Below are 21,286 nucleotides of genomic sequence, written 5' to 3'. Positions count from 1 at the left end.
TGTTTAGAACACATTCCCTGCTGGCTCTGCAGCAGATGTGGAGGCCTGGGGTGTGGAGACGGGAGACCTGTCTCTGCATGTTGAAGGCGTGTCTTTCGGGAGTCATCTTGCATCAAGTATAGGTTCTAGAAAAAATGTGAGCTGTAAATATATAAAGACTTCCTGTTTGGAGACATTTTGCCCTGGGCAGGAAGGTTGATGACAAGTTCTCAGATACTTGGTGGTCTCTGAGTCACTGAGCAGTGTCAGTAGCACACGGAAAACAACTAAGTCCTTCCCTTCAGACGTGCCTTTTCTTCATAAATAAAATCCTCAATGAAATTTAGGATGTGTGGGAGCAGCTGGTGAAGGCAGTGAGGAGGGTTAGCATTCTGGCATCCTTTAATTTTTAGTTTGAACATTGCCTACCAATAGGAAGGAACCCACTGTTAGGCAGCTTAGCCCACCCATCTGGAAGGAGTGCTGTGGTTCTTTTTGAGATAATGGCATTCAAACTGGGGGTTTGACTGAGTTCTTAAGTGGCGCCAGAGGTGTCCCCATGACTTACTCAGTTCTCACAGTTCCACAGAAATCTTTCATCGAAGCAGTCAGAACAGAGCAGTGGTGGCCCACGCCTTTAATCCCAGCACTTAGGGTAGAGGCAGACAGATTTCTCTTGAGTTTGAGACCAGCCTGGTCTACAGAGTGAGTTCCAGGACAGCCAGGGCTACACAGAGAAACCCTGTCTCAAATAAACAAAAACTAGCCAGAGTTTGATTGTATGATCATGAGGGATCTCCTATGGAGTGGCACTGACACAGAACTGTGACATGCTTGGGTTGTCTCATATTACCACAGATACTTCGTCCACTGCTGCATGTGCTGATGCCCAGTGCATTTCGGAGTGTGGCTAGAGCACATGTCCACCCTGCCCTTCTGTTGGGACAGCCGGCGCTGCCCTGGTGTGGGAACGAGCTAATAATGGGGCCTTGTTTGCCTTCAAGTTACAGGAAGCCATGGCTCTGATTTGTCTCAAGTTAGTGAGGGACAGGGAAGTCAAGTGCACAGTAAGTGGAATGGTCTGTTTGGTTTAGATTGGGCAATTCTCAAAGGAGATTTCTTTACACCAGAGAATAGGGAAGACATAACGTTCCTCAGGAAGTGTATCTCTAAGTCCCTTCGTCCTTACAGGAGTGGGCCTTCTGGGCGGCCTTTAGAGCCTCCCGAGAGGCCGTTTGGCAGTTAGTTCTGTGGAAAGCCAAACATTGCCCGAGGAATGCTGCTGCTCTCGGTGGGCCTGCCAGTAGCACGGGTCTGTCTGCTTTCTGCCTTTTGTCCTCCCCTGCCCAGTGAGATTCTTTAGGGTGGATAATGTGTTGTGGCAGGCGTTCAGTTCATGAATCACTTTGTAATTTATCCAAGCAGGGTAGCGGAGGGTGACGCCCAGTACTTGCACAGATTGTCACCCCGTTCTTGTCAACCCTTTCTGCCCAAAAGTTGTGGAGATGACCACATATGGCATTAGACACAGAATATCTAGAGCAAACAACTTAGTCTGACATTTAGGAGAAATATCTTTTTGGTTGGATATTGGTTTAGTAATGTCTGTTTCTTGCTTGAACCTGAAAGAAATCTAACTGCTGATTGGCTCATATCTGTAAAGGTATTTTGTGGACCTATCCTGTGAGCCATACTGACACCATATTCAGGTGGGGCCTGCTTACAAAAGATTGTAGTGGCTGGGCTCATTGACTGTGCACATTTCACATTTCCTCTTAGAGGCAGGGTGCTGGTAGGGCCATAGCGCCCTCACTTGAGTGTCCAGCCACCCCTCCCAACCAGTCGTATGCAGCTCTGCCCTAGTAGCATGGGACTTGGGGGGAGCTAAGGGAGGAGGGCTCCATCTGGAGTCCTGGAGAAGCCATTCCATTACCCCTGCTGGGCACAGGCCTTCCAGTGTGGGAGCTTTAAGGTCACCCATTGCTCTGTAAGTCAGTCTGGTACATTCATGGGTTCTCTGGAGTGAACAGTGGCATTGTACATGTGCTGGTCACTGGGACCAGTGGAGGGATGTGTGCTTTCATCTGGGGAAGGAGCTATAGCACTGAAGGACAGTTCTGTTGACATGCAACGGCTTGACAACAGAAAGGGAAGAAACATCTGCTGTGTTAATCTTAAGTGTGATGTAGCAGCAGCCTAAGGGGGTCTGTGGACTTCCCCAGCCACTAGGTGATGGCGCTTGGCAAAGATAGAATTTTTGGAGGTGAGTTCTATGATGGGAAGACGGGCAAAGCACCAGGGCACCAGGGCCCTGGCCGTTTGAGATGATGCCTGCAGACATGGCTTTCTTCAGTGTGTTCACCTTTGCAACTTAGTTTCCATTGTAGCCTGTGATGGATAAGAACATCTTATGCATAGCGACATGGAACAGGATCTATGAGGGCTGGAGCTCTCAGAGGACACAGGTTCAGTTCCTAGCACATGTGTTGAGTGGCTCACAACCCCATGGGCACCTGTACTCAATGCACATACACAGACAAGCACATATGCGCATACTGTAAAATAAAATCTTAAGGGTGTCTTGGGTCAGGCAGGAGTAGAAGTGTGGTGACATTACTGCTGAGCCCTCCTCCAGTTTGCTCAAAACAGATTTTGCTCCGTTTGCCGCTGTCTAGGCTGAAAGTGAAGAAACAAAGGAGCGGCTGTTCGAGTCCATGCTCAGCGAGTGCCGAGACGCCCTGCAGGCCGTGCGGGAAGAGCTCAAGCCTGATCAGGTGCTGGACCCTCCCCAGTCTGTCCTGTCCTCAGGGGGCCCAGAGTCCCTTGTCATTCTCCTAGCCTGTGGGGTGTTTGCAGATGTGATCATCTTATTAGTAACAGAGGCCTCTGGCCATCAGGGTTACGACTTCAGTGTCATGGCCTGTTGTTCATAATGGTCATCCTGGTGTGTGGTGCTCCCCTTTCCAAACGCCACATCCTAGCCCTCTCTTACAATGCCTCCCTTATCGATGACTCCATTGGAGTTTTGTTGAAGCAGAATCTAGCTGTGTAGCCCAAGGTGCACTCCAACTCTTTACCTCTCAGCCTTTGGGACGCTGGCTTGCAGAGGTTGGGAGCCGAGACTGGTTTCCACCCGTTACTACCGGGAGTTTTGACTTACACAGAGCTGGCCATACAGGTGAGGTGGTGCGCACCTGTAATTGTAACATTCTGCAGACAGAGGCAGGAGGATTGCCAGTTTGGTAATTGAAAAATTTAAATATTCACATCTGCAGTCTCTCCTACCACATGCAGCGACATCTTCACGGGTGCTGGAGGTTAAAGATGCTGATGGCTCTGAGGCTCTTCCCCAGCTGAACTCAGCAGTGACAGTAGGCTGGGAGTCTAAAGCCTACAGTGGTGCTGCGGTCAGGACTCCTTTTTTGTTTCATGGTTCTACACGCTGAACCAGGGTCTTGTGCATGCTAGGCAAGTCTGTGGGGTTTGTTTTTTTATAGTTTAAGCCAAGATCTCATTAAGTTTCCTAAACTATAAACAAACTTAGGCTCTTCCTTTCTCAGCCTCATGAGTAGCTAGGATTGCAGGTGTGTGTCCCCATACCTGATGGGACTGCGTGTTGTAGTTTTGGGATAAAACACTGGGAACACAACGTTCTGTCACTAAAGACTAAGGTTCAGATGTCGGGGCAAGCAGGTAATCTTGTCATTTTGTAGTGTTAATAGGTCTTCATTTCTGAGGGTGCAGGGAACTTTATGGACCTGGTAGCTGAGGGTACTGAGACCAAGGCTGAAGCTTTCTTTACCTTCACCTTCTTTGCCTTTTCAGAAACAGAGAGACTATACCCTTGATGGCGAGGCGGGGAAGGTATCCAACCTCCAGTACCTGCACAGGTGAGGCCACTTACTTCCGTGTGTCCGTATGCACTTACATGTTAATTTTATGTGTATAGGTACCTACATGGATGTCTGCACATTGTCTACTAAGGATATCTGAACTAAACAAACTTCGCTTGTTTTTAGTTACATGCTTTAGGAAACATACACAAAAGGCTAATAAAGCCTGTCGCTGGAAATGAATTACGTTTGTACTCAGCATGGTTACATGCATAGTTCTGAGCACATTAAAGAATGTGACCATTTATAAGATGACTGAACAATGACTTGCATGTCCTAATTATCCTCAATACTTTATAAGGAGCTAGCAGCTTTAATAAGATTGGGATTTTACAGTTTTATCCCGATTATGTTTTAGCCTTAAAAATTATAATTTTTGAATTGAAGCTCTCTTGTGTATCAAAATAAAATTTTAAAATCATAAATGTAGCCCATAGAGAGACTGAGAACTTTATAAAACTATAAATATTGTCCATAGAGAGATTGGAAGCCTTATATTATTATGTTTTGATTCTTATATAGTATACCATTACAGAATATTATAATTTCTTGTATGACTCAGTTTATCCAAATAGTTAAAGGTTGATGAAGTTAGCAAAGACAAAGAGGATGGCCATATGTCTTTAAGTCAGTTATTGTTAATCTGAGTAGACCTTAGAAATCTATAAACCTTGTTTATCAAATGTTTTTTATTTATTAAACATGTTTTTTACTAAAAATTTCAAGACCAAAATCATAAAAATCTAATCTTAGGGACCTAAAAAGGAGGTAACCAGAGTTGACTTCAAGTTACATATGAGCATGTAACATCAAGTTAAGATTACGTCTACACAGTTTGTTTTTTTAAATTTTTTTATTCATTTTACATACCAACTACAATTCCCCCTCCCTCTCCTATATACAGTTTAATTATTAACCTTTTTGTTACAAGTTTTAAGATGATTTCCTTGCTTGGGATTTTATAGGTTTCCCCTGCACTTTCCTACACACACACACACACACACACACACACACACAATGGTCTCATCGATCCTAAGAGAAAGTTTGCATTTTAGCAAGTGTTTTGAATATCTATGATCTTGATGAGGGAACAGTTTTTGTAAACAAGAACCAAGCAAGAGGGAGAAGTCAGAGAGCTAGACTTCCTTATATTTAACCATCCTAATTTTTAATATAAATCCTCTTTCAAAAAAAAAAAAAAATTGAGCTGGGTAGTGGTGCACACGCCTTTAATCCCAGCACTCGGGAGGCAGAGTCAGGCGGATCTCTGTGCATTTGAGGACATCCTGGTCTACAATAGCTGGTTCCAGGACAGGCTCCAAAGCCACAGAGAAACACTGTCTCGAGAAAAAAAAAAAAAAAAATTGAAAAAACATGAGGCATAACAGTAATATATTTTGTAAGGGATTTTTCTTAAGAGGGTGTTAGACAGTGTCTGGAGCCTTTACCCAGTGTGTATAACAAACATCGTTTCCGCTGTTGCATAGGTGTACCTCATGCCTATTCTTAGTTGTTAGCCTGTATATCCTATTTTCTCTAGAAAACCTTGAGAATTCATGCAGTTGGAGCCTAATTGCATATAGCCAGCTGGAAAGTAGGCCTGGATGCCTAGGTAAAGGTCCAATGACCTTGCTATCTCCTTTTGAAGGGATATTAACTTTTAACAAGTCCAGCTCTCATTATTTTAAGCAAACATGTTAGTGTTAAGATTTTAGACAAAGTATTTTATTTTATAACCAGTTTGTATGTGTCTGCAGATGGAGGCAGACAACTTGAAAAACTTAATAAGTATTCTTTATCCTATAAAGTCTTAAGTTGTAGAGTAACACAAGTATCTGTAATCTAGAGGCCATCAAACAGAAAACTATAAGGGCTGGAGAGATGGCTCAGAGGTTAAGAGCACTGAGTGCTCTTCCAGATGACCAGGGTTCAATTCCCAGCACCCACATGGCAGCTCACAACTACCTGTAACTCCCAAGATCTGACACCCTCACACAGACATACATGCAGGCAAAATACCATTGCAAATAAAATAGAAATAAATTATGAAAAAAGCAGAAGACTATAAAAACTAGACATCTACAGGAACTCAGAAAATATTGGCATCAGGTTGTGTAAATGGAGTTCTTTTTTTTTCTTGATAAAAACTTTATTCCCTTTTTACTTTTTTAATATTTTTTTACTTTACATATTGATCGCATTAAGTGGAGTTCTTAATAGGTCTAAATAATAAATTCCAGAGGCATATATAGGAAAGTGCTTAGAGATCCACGAGAACAAGGAGCAACCAGAGCCACCTTAACCTCCTTAGCGCCTTATGCCCTCCATTGGGCGCCATCTGTAGTAACCCATTTATTATCATTTGCAGCTGACTTGCCCGGTTCATACCTGAGAGGGGGTGGATTGAGAAAATGGCAGGTTTTTAAAGATACTAAGGAAACGATAGAGACACAGAATAGTCAGGAGGGCAATCCAGGCTCTCTTTTCCACTGAGAAGCTAAAGAGGTAAAGGTTGCATGGCGCCATGGCTTGCTCCTTCTCCCTGATCTTAGCATGTTCCTCTATAAATTGACTCCGGGATTTTATTACTTAGACCTGTTAAGAACTCTATTTACAAAGACGTTTTGTTTTCTTTATGGATTTCTGTTTTACAGGTATATTTTTTTAAAGATTTATTTATTATGTATAGTGTTCTGCCTGCATGCATGTCTGCAGGCCTGAAGAAGGCACCAGATCTCGTTACAGATGGTTGTGAGCCACCATGGGATTGCTGGGAATTTAACTCAGGATCTCTGGAAGAGCAGCCAATGCTCTTAACCCCTGAGCCATCTCTCTAGCCCTATTTTACAAATTTTTAACCATATCTAATAAGTTATCAAATCTTCAGGTACAAAAAGTTTATATTTGTCTGTTTTGTTTTTTTCTTTGCCCTAGAGTCAGATGATCTCTGACCTAGGACAGAGATTTTGGAGGAAATTTTTAAACAACCATGCTTGGGTTGGAAGAGGGAGGCGACACCCTAGCTCCAGAGCTAGCTTTAATAAGGTAGAACAGCATAATACAATATTTTAATATTAAGCATACCCAAAGACACATAAATCCCTCCAGAACCAATCCAGTGATCAGAGGGCCAGACCAGGGAAATCAGAGGGATAGAGATAAGAAATTCTAGGTGCCAGCCTGCTGTAGCAGGACAGTAAGCAGCAGGTGTCCTGGGGGGGGGGGCAGGCATCAGGAGTCCTGCGTCACCCCAGCCAGCCCAGCAACAGGGGAGTGGCAGAAGCCAGAGCTCCATGATCAGAGACAGGAGCCATCTGGGGACAATACCAAGCATGAAAAAGACATTTTTTCAGAAGCAGAGTGAGGGAGAAGGTAGAGAAGTTCCTGATACATCTTGGGACTTACCAGGCTCCTGCAAGCCACTGAGAGGGACACACAGAGCAAACTCCAGAGAGGAGCCAGAATAGAAGCAGCCAGGAGCAGCCTACCCCATGGAAACCCTGGTAGTGTTGCCTGGAACTCAAGGGGAAGTTTGGCTTCATTCAGTTTGAATTCCCATCTCTGCAACAAAATGCGAAAACACAAATCCAACAGCCTATAGAATAGAAGACAGTATAACAACCCAATGAGGAAAACAAACTCAGACATATACACCTTTATTCATACACCAAAACCAGAAGGACAGTAGAGGGGTCCCTTCTGCCCCAGACATAGGGTGTACAATCTTGTCAGATCTTGCCTTTTGTCTCTCCAAATGTCTGGATTCCAAAACAATAGAATTTCTTACCAATTTGTCCAGGCTTCAGAAGTATATTGGCCATCAGTTCTTCTGATTGGCAAATTTGGAGCTGTTCAGTATGGTTTTGCTGGGATCTGTCAAGTTCGCTTTGGACTTGCTTCCTCTGGGGTCTGTCCCAGACCCATAGCGCTGAGTCTGAGGTGTCCCAGGGATCTCACTGGGGCCTCCAAATGTTATGGAGTTACACACACACACACACACACACACACACACACACACACACATATGACCATAGATTCAATCCAGTTATAATTAAAAATTTTATTAGATGCTGTCCAGACAGTCTCTAAGCCAAATTTGAGATTGTTGTGAAGGAGGGGTGTGGGGAAAACCACACAAAGACCTTCAATATCTATGCAAGCTAGTAAAAACTCTTCTGTTCTGCCAAATTCAGCATTTAAGGCAACTCAAGCTATCTGTAAGCAAGTTACAGAAGCAAAAAACAAACAATAAAAAAAAAAGTCCCCACTCATATCATGACAGATAGTCACATCTGTACATTTTGGAGCAGGATGTGGGGCAGTGAGTCAGGGTTACTGGGAACTTAATCTTCCAGGTACCAAAATGGATGCCTAGCATCAAATGGAGCCTCTTTGGGCATAGCAAATTGTCCTGCCTCAGGCTTTAGCATGGTGGGATCTCGGGCATGAACCCAGCCTGAGCCAGTAACTCTAGAGCTGCTGTGATCTAGAGCTCACTCCCTTCTATCTCCCAAGTTCTTCACTCTGTGAGCATCCTAGCTGTCACTTTCTCATGTTAATAAGTTCAGCTGCACTCTGTGTCAGAGCCTGCCGGGCTCTTTCCTGTGTGGCTGGCCACCGGCCACCGGCCGTGCTCTTGTGGCCTTTTCTGCGCCATTGTGTGTTTGTTGCTGCTGCTGCGAGGTGACACAGGGCTGTGTGTGTCATAAACTGCCTGCTTTCTTCCTCTGGTTTGTGTGTTTAGTTTTAGAGACAGTCTTTGTTTGTAGCCCAGCCTGGCCCCTGACTCCCAGCAGTGCCCGGTCTCGGCCTCCCAGGCCTGGGACTGCAGGCCTCTGCTGGCCCCGCCCCTTCATGCACATGTCTGAGCTTCCTTGTCTCTTCCATCCCCCTCTCCTTTTGAAATGGTGGCCTTGTTCAGGGTAGGGAGTTTTTGTTTTGTATTTTTAAAAAGATGTGTCAAGTCTAGCTAGTGGTCGAGCACAGGAACCTTTGCTGTTTCGTCTCAGAGGAAAAGGGGAGAGAGTACCTTTTCTCTCTTTTTAAAGCGCCCAGAAGAGGTATTACTTGAGAAAATTCTACTTCTCCCCCCAACTTTCCTTTGCATTTGACCCTGAAATTTTAAATTTGTTGTTGGCTGCTTCTAACTTAGATGGCAGATGTCTTCCTCCATCTTCAGCCCTTCCGCTCTGTTTTTGGTTGTTGTTTTGTTTCAACAGAGTTGGAGTTTATTGAGCGACTCTGTTGAAAGTAATAGATATTTCTCATAAACACTCAACTCCTGGGGGCCCGGGGTAGGGGGCGACGCAGTGACAAGGTGCTTGCCTAGCATGCATAGCGTAGGCCCCAGCTACCACACACACACACACACACACACACACACACATACACACACACTCACGCACACACTCATACACACTCACACATGCTCATACACACTCACTCATGCACACACACACATACTCACACACATATTCATACACACTCACACACATGCTCATACACACTCACTCATGCACACACACACATACTCATACACACATACTCATACACACTCACACACACACACACCTTTCTTGTCGCAGTTGATCTCCATCCTTGATCTCAATTTGTGAATGTCATATTGCCTGTCAGGTGACTCAGGTCCTTGGTATATCAGGCAGGGTTGGCCCACAGATGTTATCTGTCTAATGGGCTGAGGAGGAAGAGGCTCCTGGAGAGCCTCTTCTGTGTGATTTCGAGCCCAGCTGAGTTGAGCTAACCTCCTGACCTGGAGCAGGGCCTCTGAACCTTCACCTCCACTAGGCTGAGGACACATGGGACAGGGAAGCCCTTGCTTGAGGTCACCTTCCACCTTCAGAGGTAGCTGGTTCAGGATGGGTGGGGGTTTCCACTCTCCTAAGATTTTCACAGTTGGGAGAGCAGCTTTGGGGCAAAAATGGTGAGTCAGAAGTCAGGCAGCTTTGTATTCTGATGAAACTTTGTAACCCTGTACCTGCTCATGTGTAATAGCCACTTTTAGGAAACGTCTCTCATAGCCTGCTCACCTGCTTCTCAGATTTAACTTTTCAGTCATTCTAGCTTTACTTGTGTTATCTGGAAAAGTGCTGCTTTCTTGACTTGGTCACTTTTGTGCCCGGGACAGCTGTGGTCTCCTGCTCTTCCCGCTTCCCCTGAGCTGTCCCCCGTTTCCTCACTCCTCACCCACGTGCAGTCTCTAGATTAGAGTGGCCCTTGTGACTGGTGTCAGTGAGGCCATGCAGGGCGCCTCGTCACCTCCCTCTAGAAACTGACTGCAGTTTCCGCAGGACTAGCATGTCCTCTGAAAGTGGGCTGGGCCAGGGAACCCTGCTGTGTGATCCCTAACCCCACTCCCACTGCCCTAGGCCAGTCCCCAGTCATTCTAGTACTCTTCTTAAAACATGGCCTTCCGTGAGAGCAGCCCGGGCTGCCATGTGGTACACCTTCCATGAGTGTCTGTAGCCCGGGCTGCCATGTGGTACACCTTCCGTGAGTGTCTGTAGCCCGGGCTGGCATGTGGTACACCTTCCGTGAGTGTCTGTAGCCCGGGCTGCCATGTGGTACACCTTCCGTGAGTGTCTGTAGCCCGGGCTGGCATGTGGTACACCTTCCGTGAGTGTCTGTAGCCCGGGCTGCCATGTGGTACACCTTCCATGAGAGTAGCCCGGGCTGGCATGTGGTACACCTTCTGTGAGTGTATGTAGCCCGGGCTGCCATGTGGTACACCTTCTGTGAGTGTATGTAGCCCGGGCTGGCATGTGGTACACCTTCTGTGAGTGTATGTAGCCCGGGCTGGCATGTGGTATGCCTTCTGTGAGTGTAACCTGGGCTGCCATGTGGTACATTGCAGCTACCTGACCTACATCAAGCTGTCAACAGCCATCAGGCGCAATGAGAACATGGCTAAAGGCCTGCACAGGGCTCTGCTGCAGCAACAGCCCGAAGATGACAGCAAGCGCTCTCCTAGGCCTCAGGACCTCATCCGGCTCTACGACATCATCCTGCAGGTACCCCTCGGGGCCTGGAGAGGTAGCCTTCCCTCCGCTACACAAACACAGAATGATTTAGGTGGTGAACAGCCGTGGAGAGCCAGGAGTGACTAGTAGCTGGGTGGAAGGCAAAGAAAGTTCTTAGAGTAATGCAGAAGCCTAGTGCTCCTTATTTTAGGCATTTTGGGGTTTGATAAATGTCCCCACAGCATTGACTGAGTGAGTGCTTCCCCCCTGTAAGACTCCCAAAGGTGTGAGGGCATCCAGAGACTGAATCACACTGTCTCACCTACTTCGAGTTGGCCAGCTGGTAAGCTTGCTACACACAAGCCAGGCTGCTGAGTCACACCTGGGACCCTAGCACTTGGGATACCCATGCACACTGTGTAGTGAGTTCAAGGTTAGCGGGGCTCTTTGGACACTGCATCTTTGCTCCTCTTTGGAGAACCCAAGTTTGGTTCCCAGAACTCAAGTCACAGTCGCCTGTATCTCCAGCTCCTGGGGATCTGACACCTCCTTCTTCCGGTTTCTTTGCACACCTGCACAGGTAGCATACACAAACACATATGCACATGAATAAAAATAAGTCATAATAGAAAAGATGGCACTGGGCCTTTAATCCCAGCACTTGGGAGGCAGAGGCAGGCAGATCTGTTAGTTTGAGGCCAGCTGGATCTGTCTACGTAGTGAGTTCCAGGACAGCCAGGAGTACATACTAGAGAGACCCTATCACAAAACAAAACAAAAAAAAACAACAACAACAAAAAAACCGAGAAAATTTAAGTAGAGTTGAGAAAGACACCTGATGCTGACCCCCATCCTCCATGTGCATGTGCACACGTGTACACACATGTAGGTATATGCATACATGCACACTAGCTGCCTGTCAAATGAGTGGCCAGTGTGAATGCAGGTTTTCCAGTGGTCTAAGGCATCTCTGAAAGTTGGCAAGAAGAGTTGACTGATTAAGGACACCAGGCCAGCCGTTGGCAGGTCACTTTCCCGACTTCCCATTATTTTGAGTGTGGACTCTTTCTCTGCCCTATCTGTCCCTAAAAGGTCTTCCGACAAGATCACTCTGAGGCTTCTCCTCATGGGTTTTCTTGTTGCATCTGCTTTACAGAATCTGGTGGAGCTGCTGCAGCTTCCTGGCTTAGAAGAGGACAGAGCCTTCCAGAAAGAGATAGGCCTTAAGACCCTGGTTTTCAAAGCTTACAGGTAATGTCCCTGAGGATGACCAGGGTTGCGCTGTCATCCAGCAGTAAGCGGGCTCACAGCACATACTCTAGTAACTGTGGCTGCCTGGCTGTGCAGAGGATGCTCAGTGTTTACAGGGTGTCCTCAGCAAAGATGGCAGCGGTGGTCCCCAGGCTGACTGGGGTTTCCTCCTCTTGCCTCTTCCCTCCCGGTGAAAGCATTGAAAGAGCCAGGCTAGGAGCGGGTATTGCCGAACTCGAGCAGCCGGTTCAGGGAGCCTAAGCTGAGGCGAGGTGTGGCTCGCACGAAAGTAGACTGTTCAGCAAGGTCAGGGATCTAGGCAGATGGCAAAGGAGTGTGCGTGCCCTCATCTGTCACTGGCTGTCACGCTCTTGGGCTCCCAAGGGTGCCCTGCCTTTGCTCATGTGGTTCCTTCGGTTGTGTTGGGGCAACAGTAAGGTTCTGTTGGGCCCCATAGAATTTTGGTTTGAGATGAATAAATAGTCTTGTCTTAGACATGTAGCAGTGGTGAGTGAGGGTTCATGCTGGATCTAGTCAGCATCCTCCATTGCCTGCCTCTAGTTACCACCGTCCTTGGGAGCTAGCTCGTCCTCTGCCGTCAGCCAGTGGAGATAGCGGTTTGTGCCGGAGCTGCAGAGCTGAGGCCCCTGGGGTGCACTCCAAGTATGCCAGCACACAGATTGTCGATGTCCCAGGCAGTGACCTGACTTCAGAGTCCTGTTTCCAGACCTAACATTGGGCCCGACAGCAGGGGCAGCCTGGGTGTTAGGCAGCTGTTGCTTCAGAGTGTGTGGTTGATCCTTTCCTGTCAGGTGTTTTTTCATCGCTCAGTCCTATGTGCTGGCAAAGAAGTGGAGCGAAGCCCTCGTCCTCTATGACAGAGCCCTGAAATATGCAAATGATGTCAGCATCGATGGGGGTGACCTCAAGAACCACCTCAAGGTGAGCTGCTCGTTTCTCCCTGTTTCCAGTAGGGACACAGGGACTGTGAGGGGACAGCAGCTGGCAGCTCCTGAGGAAGCTCGTCCCCTCCCATCGTCCTGAGTCATCTCCGGTGTGACCTACCCTGCTCCAGGCCTGAAGAGGATTTAGCTGTGACAAAGCCATTTTATCCAGCTGTGGAAGGACACACCTGTCATCCTGGCCCTGCAGAGGCTGAGGCTGCAGGGTTAGGAGCTTGATGCTACTGTCAGCCTCAAAGCAAGCCCAGGGTCAGCCTTGACCACACAGGGAGAGCCAGCTCCAGAGACAGAGGGGGAAATGCCACTTCTCTGGTTAAAGCCAGCAAACCCATGGATTGTTCTCAGATTGGCGACTTACTGAAACCACCTGGCAAAATTTTAAATGGGTTGAGGTGTCCTCATCAGAAGGTCTGGTTCTCACTTGGGTGGGGTCTGGAGTGGACACTGGAGTTTTTGAAGCTCGAAGGTGACTCTGATGTCAACCTGTGGCCACACTGAGACCTGCATAGAGCCTGCTCAGAACTCTGCCTTTAGAGATGCAGACTCCAACGCTTAACCCCACTGTCCCAGCACTCAGGCAGTGGAGGCAGAAGGACCTTGAGCTCCAGGCCGGCCTGGGCTGCATAATGAGTTCTAGACCAGCAGGGCTACATAGGCCCTAAAAATTTAGATAATCAGTAACTGGCTACATAGAGGAATCCACGTTCTGTAAGCAGAACCTATTTAGAAGCAAAGTGGGTGTTACTGGTGTGGCCACAGACCAGCACAGAGCCACTGCTGTGCACGCACACAGCACACCATGCCCCAGAGAGAACCTGACTTTGCCCTCCAGAGAGCTGAAACCACCGTGTCACTCACAGCATCCGGCTGTGAACACAACTGCACTGTCACTGGGGGCAGAGCATTGCTCAGGACGCCTGAGTCCCTGAGTTCAGTCCTCAGCACGGATGACAGAAGAGTCAGGCCAGCAGGACGGCAGGAATGGGGGGGACGGGACTTTAACCCCAGCACTCGGAGGTAGAGACAGGCAGATCTCTGAGTTCAAGGCCGGCCTGGTTTGCAGATAGAGTTCCAGGACAGCCAGGGCGCTCACACAGAGACACCCTGAGTCAGAGAACAAAAATAAAGGAGCGGTAGGGCAGACCGGGCTGGCGCCCCTTAGTCACAGCACTGGGAGGGCTGAGGCAGGAGGAGCACCATGAGTTCAGCCAGCCCTGGGTTCCCAGGAGACTCTGTCTGCAAGGGGCTGGGAGGAGCAGATGCAGAGGGATGAGGTGGCTGGGGCCTTGGCACCCCATCTTTGTTTGGGGCTGTGCTGGCCCAGCGTTTGCTCTTGCTGTGCTCTAGGGGCTCTGCTTGCCAGGTGGGGTCCAGAGCAGCCACCCCACACACTCCTGCAGATGAAGTTAGCAGTTGCGTGCACTCTGGGTGTCGGGCATGGGCTGCACTTAGAGCCTGACAAGCAGGGTCAGTGCTCTTTCGGGCGTTGCTGTCAGCCTTGTGCTGGCCTTTCCCGGCTCGGCCTCAAACTCACTGTGTGGCTGAGGGCAGCCTTTAACATCCGTGCGTCTCCTTGCCTCTACCTCCCAAGTGCTAGGATTAGAGGTGTTAGCCAGCGGGTCCAGCAGAGACATTTTTTTTAAAAAAAATAGATTTATTTGTTTGTTTCAAAACAGGGTTCCAGAACTGGCTCTATAGACCAGACTGGCCTCCCAGAGTGTTGGGATTAAAGGCGTGCTTCACTGCTGCCTGGCTTTCTTCTGCTCGCTCTCTCTCTCCCTCTCTCTCTCCCCCCCTCTCTCTCTCCCTCTCCCTCTCTCTCTCTCCCTCTCTCTCTCTCCTTTAATCTAAAAAGTCTCACAGAACCCCAGTGGGACCTGCCACGGGTTCCTGTGGCCCACTGCCCTCCTGGCCTGCTTGTGAGTGTGCACTCTGTTACTGCAGGGTCTGCCTGATGTGCAAGAGCTCGTCACTCAAGTGCGATCAGAGAAGTGCTCGCTGCAGGCCGCAGCCATCCTAGGTGAGCCGCCCCCCTGGTCTTGGCTGTGTCCCCAATTTCCTTCTGCCTCTCTCCCACACCCTACGCCACAATTTTCCTATAAAAAAGCTGTCATTGCCCCTTAGCATCTTCCAAGCTCTGCAGCCTGTGGGTTGACAACAGTTGATTACTGTTTATGACACCTCCTCATCTAGGAGGGAAGCCTCACCGACTGTCTGTCTGTCTGTCCCTGCTGACTAGCTTTACTCAGTATTTAGAGCCATGCTTGTCACAGTGGTGTGGCAAGAATATGCAGATCCCCTGTTCTTACTGAATCCCTTTGAAATTTCCAGATGCAAACGACTCCCACCAAACAGAGCCCTCTTCTCAAGTCAGAGACAACAAGGTAAGGCAGCTGTGACTCTAAGCATCTCCTGTTTCTTCCTTTTTCTTTCCCGGACACCCACAAGCCACTCAGATGCCTTGTTAGTTTTCCATGTCCCTAGGGAAGTGGAGAACAGTCTTGCCTCCAGTGTCGGGAACTAATAAAAGGTGGGGATGAATGTGCGGCTGGAGAGATAGCTTAGCGGGTAAGAGTACTTGTTGCTCTTGCAGGGGACCCAGGTTTGATGTCAGGCACCCATGTGATGGCTCATGACCATCCCTAACTTCAGTTCTATGGGAGCCAAAGCCCTACTGACTCTGAAGGCATGCAGGTCATGCATCCACGCATACAAACACTCACAAATACAAAACAGAAGCAATAGTAATAAAAGGTAAGTTAGGAACATGCTAATAGGCACTCAGGCCTGTGTTCACATGTGTACACATGCTGAGTGCTGAGAGAAAGCACATGTAGGCTGCATGCCATGCACAGCAAACGCCCCACTGGCCTCTGACGGTTGTTTTTGTCTGTCTTCCAGCCTCTGGTTGAACGGTTTGAGACCTTTTGCCTGGATCCTTCCCTTGTCACCAAGCAAGCCAACCTCGTGCACTTCCCGCCAGGGTTCCAGCCCGTCCCCTGCAAGCCTTTGTTCTTTGACCTGGCCCTCAACCATGTGGCCTTCCCACCCCTTGAGGACAAGTTGGAGCAGAAGACCAAGAGTGGCCTCACAGGATACATCAAGGGCATCTTTGGATTCAGGAGCTAACCAGGCTCTTCCTCGGGGGCAGGGAGGTCCTGACTTACTCTGTGTTGTGAGATAGTGAGCTCCATAGCATTAAATCTAGGTCTACAATGGCCAGGAGGCAGAGCTCAGGACCCTCAGCCCTGCGTCCCTACATCTTGTGTGTTTGTGACTTACTTTCATAACCTGTCATCCTCTGGGCTCAGAGTCAGGGTCTCTCTGTCCCCTGTGCCTCCTGGGGACTGCTGCTGTCCTGGCCCTTGTAAGCCATGGCTGATCACTTTCAGTCAGTAACGTGTTCTGGGTTCCACACCAGGCTGGGGGCTGGGGCTTGGGAGTGTTTGTTCCGTGGATTTGAAACAACTCCTTGCTGTGAGCTTCCAGAACCTCCTGAAGTTTGTCAGTGACTGAAACATGGGCAGCGTCCCCTCCCCCAGAGTTATGGTCAGCCTTACCCCTCCTCCAAGAACAAGCAGAGCGCTCTATTTTTAACTATGTTACACTCGTAAACGATGAAACCAAATCTTCTATTAAAAGGCAAAGATGATGGAGACTGTGCCCATTCTTTACATGTCCTCCCTCCCCCCCATGCAGCCCTCGGGCCCCCGGTTGAATGACCATCGGGCAAGTGCCCCCTGCCTGGCTGGCAGCCAGGTGTGTGTTGGATGCACTGCTTTCAGATTCCCCCTCCGTAAGTTTAGATGACATCACACTTTCATCCGCTTCCCTGCTTACCCTGTTGTGTCTTCTTTGGATGTACTTTAATTTGTTACAGCATCAGTAATGGACATCACAATAAGCCGTGTAAGAAAGAATAAACCTGAACTGCACCGGTACCTCTCTAATCCCTTTGGAAAGCAGAGGTCTTTTGTTCCACCATGGGGGAAGTCCACCAGGAGTGAAATGTTGGCTCCACATGGTTCAGACTGGAACAGGCCGGATGGGGTGAGGGCAGGCTGAAGGCTGAGGGTTTGAGACTTCCTGAGAGTATCCCAGCATGCATACCAGGGGTGGAAGGGTTATGAAGTGTTGTGGGAGACATGCTGGGCTAGCCTGGAGACTTCAGGGTGGCTCTCTTCTCCCTCGGGGATGGCTTGGGCATCAAGAACCCTCAAAGCAGTTTAATACATGTGATGTTGGCTGTCCGGGACTCAGATTATTACTTTTGTTTTGAAGCTTCACCGTCTGCTTTTGATTTAGGAATTTCCTCTCCTCCCTTCCTCCTCTTACTCTGAAGATAGAGCAAGATGGCTGACAACAGGTTGACAGCTAGGTTTAGTCTTGAAGGCTCTGGTCTATATCCGTGCCTGGCTGCGAGGGTGCTGGGTTATTTCATTTTCTCGTGGAATCGGTGATGGAACCCAGGCCCTGCACGGCCCGATCTGCCCTTCTCCTTGGTGCTGTAGCGGCACAGGCCGGGCCACCTCGGCCCTGTCCCTTTGGCTTATCCTCTCCTCGGAGGCCCTACTGTGCAGGAAGCACCCAGCCTCCCTGCGCCAGTGTCTCCGACCATGAGGGCTGGGTTGGAGAGGCTCTTCCAGCTGTGCCTTGGTTGTCTGCATCTTCCTGGGAAGGGGTCTCTGTCTCATTCTCACCCACAGCCTCTCCCAGTCGACAGCACGGCTCCGTGGACACTGCAAATGGTAGGAAGAGAGACACCCCTGACCGTTCACCAGGGTTGTCCGCAGCTTTTTCCTTCCCCCTGGCTATACTTTGCCCCCTGTGTCTCTGCCTTCGGCACTCCGAGGAGCACAGGAGCACTGGACATTGTCAGCCTCATGCTGACCGTGACATGGTGATGTAGAATGTTGCATTTGGGACACACACAATGTATTTACATAAGAAAATGGACTTGGCAGGGGTCAGAGCTGAGGTCTTCAGCTCAAATTCTTTCATACTGGCAGGACTCCCAGGCCCAGGAGGTGGGCCCTGTTCTACTGTGGCTCATGTCCATTCCTGTGTTCTGTCTTCCTGATTGAGAGGGGACTCTAGGGAGAAGTCACTCCTGGTTTGGTTTGGTTTTTCAAGACAGGGTTTCTCTCTGTAGACCAGGCTAGCCTTGAACTCACAGAGAGATCTTCCCATCTCTGCCTTGCAGTGCTGGGATTAAAGGCGTGCACCGCCACCAATGGGTGCCACTCCTATGTAACACTCATCTGCTTCCCTGTCTGATGGGTTCTACGCGATGGGATGCAGAGGCTAGCAAGGTTCCGCCGGGAACGGGACGGGTGATGCAGAGGCCGTTGGAAACTGGGCGTTTTCCCACCATGTCCTCCCAGTTCTTTACATCAAGAGTAAACTTGGGAAACCCCGTGCTGGCAGTGGGATATTGCCAGGCTTGACTCCAGCATCTTTCCCCTGGTAGCAACTGAGCCTCCTAGCCAGGCAGTGAAGTGACAGCCTGTGATGACCGAGCAACCCTTGTCCCACAGTGGCCCTGGACTGCTTGAAGTGCTTCTTCCTAAAAGCTGGGGTGCTGGCTTCACCCTGTCCAGGAGAGAAGGGCCCTGCTCACTGTCAACTGCCATGACCGTACACCATAGTTACACAGAAAAAGTAGTTAATGCGTTCAGAGGACTAAGAAAATAGCCACAGACAGCAAAGCTATGTGCTGCTTCTGATTTATTCCATTCTTACTTTGAAGACAGTTGTTGCTACAAAGGAGATAGAAAGCAGATTTAGCTGTAAAGTTTATCGATGAGCCAAAGCACGAGAGATTAAGTTAGAAGCTGCCTGTGCCCTGACAGCACTGACTGGAACAATAAAACTTGCTGTTCTTTTAGCCTTAGACAGCACGATGGCTGCCAGAGGTCGGCAGAGCCTGGAAAATAGAACGGCTGTGGCCGGGGCACTGGGCAGGCTAATAGCCCCGGCTGGCTGTCCTGTGTGTGCATGTGAGGGTGCATCCCTGACATTCGCCTGCCACCTAGTACACAGGAAGAGCTCTGCAAATGTCTACAGGGGGACTGTAACTTGGTGTAGGTTCCTAAAGTAATCTCATGACACAGTCTTGGGGAGCAGTGGTACACACATGCTGTGGGGTGGGTGTGGCCATCAGAGGACAAAATGCAAGAGTCATTCTGTCCTTCCATCATGGGCTACTGTCCTGGGTTCTGTGATCAGAGGCTTGGCAGCCCTGGGTGGCTTTCTAGTTTGGTTTGGACAACATCAATAACTTCCTTGCCTGATGCTCTTTGCCCCAGTGAGGAAAAGAGAAGCAGTCCACCAAGTTCACCAGCTGGACCTAGAGAGGATGGCCAGGTGGGGGAGTTAAGAAGTTGGTTTGGATAGGATTTCTCTGTGTAGCTTGGAGCCTATCTTGGTACTTACTCTGTAGACCAGGCTGGCCTTGAACTCACAGAGATCCTCCAGCCTCTGCCTCCTGAGTGCTGGGACTAAAGGCGTGCGCCACCACTGCCCGGCCTCCCTGGGTGGTTCTAGTCCCTTGGTGTAGAAGGCCCCGAGGGAAGAACAATGCACACCTTCCACACAGTCCTGGCGCTGCCGCAGTCAGGTGGGCTGTACCACCTTCTGTCCCTCTCCTCTGGCATTCCCTTTTATCAGACACACCGCCAAAAGAACCTCCCCACACAGCCCCATGAATTCCCTGCTTCTGACGTCCTACAGATGGACACAAGGCTTCTTAACTCCCCCACCTGGCCGTCCTCTCTAGGTCCAGCTGGTGAACTTGGTGGACTGCTTCTCTTTTCCTCACTGGGGCAAAGAGCATCAGGCAAGGAAGTTATTGATGTTGTCCAAGGGTCGGAGGGCAGATTCTGTGCAAACTAAGCCATTTCCTACTTCCGGGGAAAAGAGAATTGCCACCATCTGCTCCCAGGGGACAAGGCCCTCTGCAGGGGCCCCTGAGCTGGAGGAGGCTCTAGCCCTAACATCCTTGCCAAGTGTCCCTGTGGGGCCCGGCTGCACTGAGCTGTGCTATGTGGTTCCCAGTGCTCAGCCCCCCAAGACCCCACTGGCACTATGGCTTCACGTGAGGCGCCCTTCTCAGCCTGGAGTTGCAGACGAGCACACTCTCTCACTACGGTCACAGGGAGAGAGGACCTGGAGCACTCTGGGAAGCAGGTGATTTCAAACCTCTGGATTCACAGAGGAGGGAGCAGGGCAAGGGACAGGGAGAACCAGAAGCCATGTCCCACAGGGGTGGAGGCGAACACTGTGCAGCTGGTAGCTCAGAGCTATGCTACTCAGTACTTCTGCTCTTGATTCTCTCTGTTTTAGGCAGGGTCTTGGCATGAAGCCCGGGCTGGCCTGGAACTCACTGCACAGACCAGCTTGGCCTCAAACTCCAAATCAAGCCTCCTGATTGTGCCTCTCCTGAATGACAGAATTCTAGGGATGTATCGAACTCCTGGCTTGTGCCGTAGAACTTTTTGTTTTGTGCTGGTCTCACGGAGGCCTGGCTGGCTTTGATGTTACATAGCTGAAGATGACCTCGGACCCCTGGTCCTCTTAAGTGCTGGGGTAACAAGTATTGTCAACACACCCACCTGTACCCCAGAGAATCCAACATGAGCCACAGATGCAAGCTGTATTACCGAGTTTGCCAAAAGCCACATGTTTATTTTAATTTGTGTTTGTGTTTGGTTTTGTTTTGTTTTTGAGTGTCACCACACTGAGTTCGTGCAGTGCTGGATACTAAACCCAAGGCCTGAAGAAGGCTAGGCAGGCACTCTGAACCGAACTGCATCCCCACCCAGTAAAAGCCAAACAAAAAGGAGGATGGTTAATATATTTTACTTCAGGTACTCAAAATCTCATTGCAGCCGGGCAGTGGTAGCACATGCCTTTAATCCCAGCACTCGGGGAGCGGAGGCAGGTGGAGCGCTGTGAGTTCGAGACCAGCCTGGTCTATAAGAGCTAGTTCTAGGACAGCCTCCAAAGCCACATAGAGACCCTGTCTCGGAAAAACCAATGCTGCAGCTATCTGAGTAGGAACCCCCTGCTGTGACAGGGCAGAGCCTGGAATCTTCCTGCCTTGGATGGCCAGCCCTCAGCTTGGAGCCCTCTGATTTGATCTGACAGATCACATCAGGGAGTCAGCTCTTGTTTTTTCTTGCAGTGAGTCAATTAGCCCTTGAACCCTGGGGCACACACACTC

The 21,286-nt window shown here is 49.3% G+C and overlaps 1 protein-coding gene across 1 annotated transcript in view; it reads left to right on the top strand.

Moving 5' to 3' along the window:
- Srp68 (signal recognition particle 68) overlaps positions 1–16,718 on the top strand; it is a 32,146-nt gene extending 15,428 nt beyond the window's left edge. Inside the window, exons 9-16 of the mRNA XM_051180942.1 lie at positions 2,655–2,753; positions 3,805–3,869; positions 10,744–10,900; positions 12,006–12,100; positions 12,913–13,042; positions 15,007–15,082; positions 15,394–15,446; positions 15,964–16,718. Coding sequence (XP_051036899.1) covers positions 2,655–2,753; positions 3,805–3,869; positions 10,744–10,900; positions 12,006–12,100; positions 12,913–13,042; positions 15,007–15,082; positions 15,394–15,446; positions 15,964–16,191 — 903 coding nt within the window. The 3' untranslated portion in view covers positions 16,192–16,718. The remainder of the gene's footprint in view (positions 1–2,654; positions 2,754–3,804; positions 3,870–10,743; positions 10,901–12,005; positions 12,101–12,912; positions 13,043–15,006; positions 15,083–15,393; positions 15,447–15,963) is intronic.
- Positions 16,719–21,286: the final 4,568 nt, after the last annotated feature.

Source organism: Phodopus roborovskii, unplaced genomic scaffold (assembly GCF_943737965.1).
Source record: "Phodopus roborovskii unplaced genomic scaffold, PHOROB, whole genome shotgun sequence".
NCBI classification, from domain to species: Eukaryota; Metazoa; Chordata; class Mammalia; order Rodentia; family Cricetidae; genus Phodopus; species Phodopus roborovskii.
The sequence above is the reverse complement of the archived record's forward strand: the minus strand, read 5'-3'. Positions and strand labels throughout refer to the sequence as shown.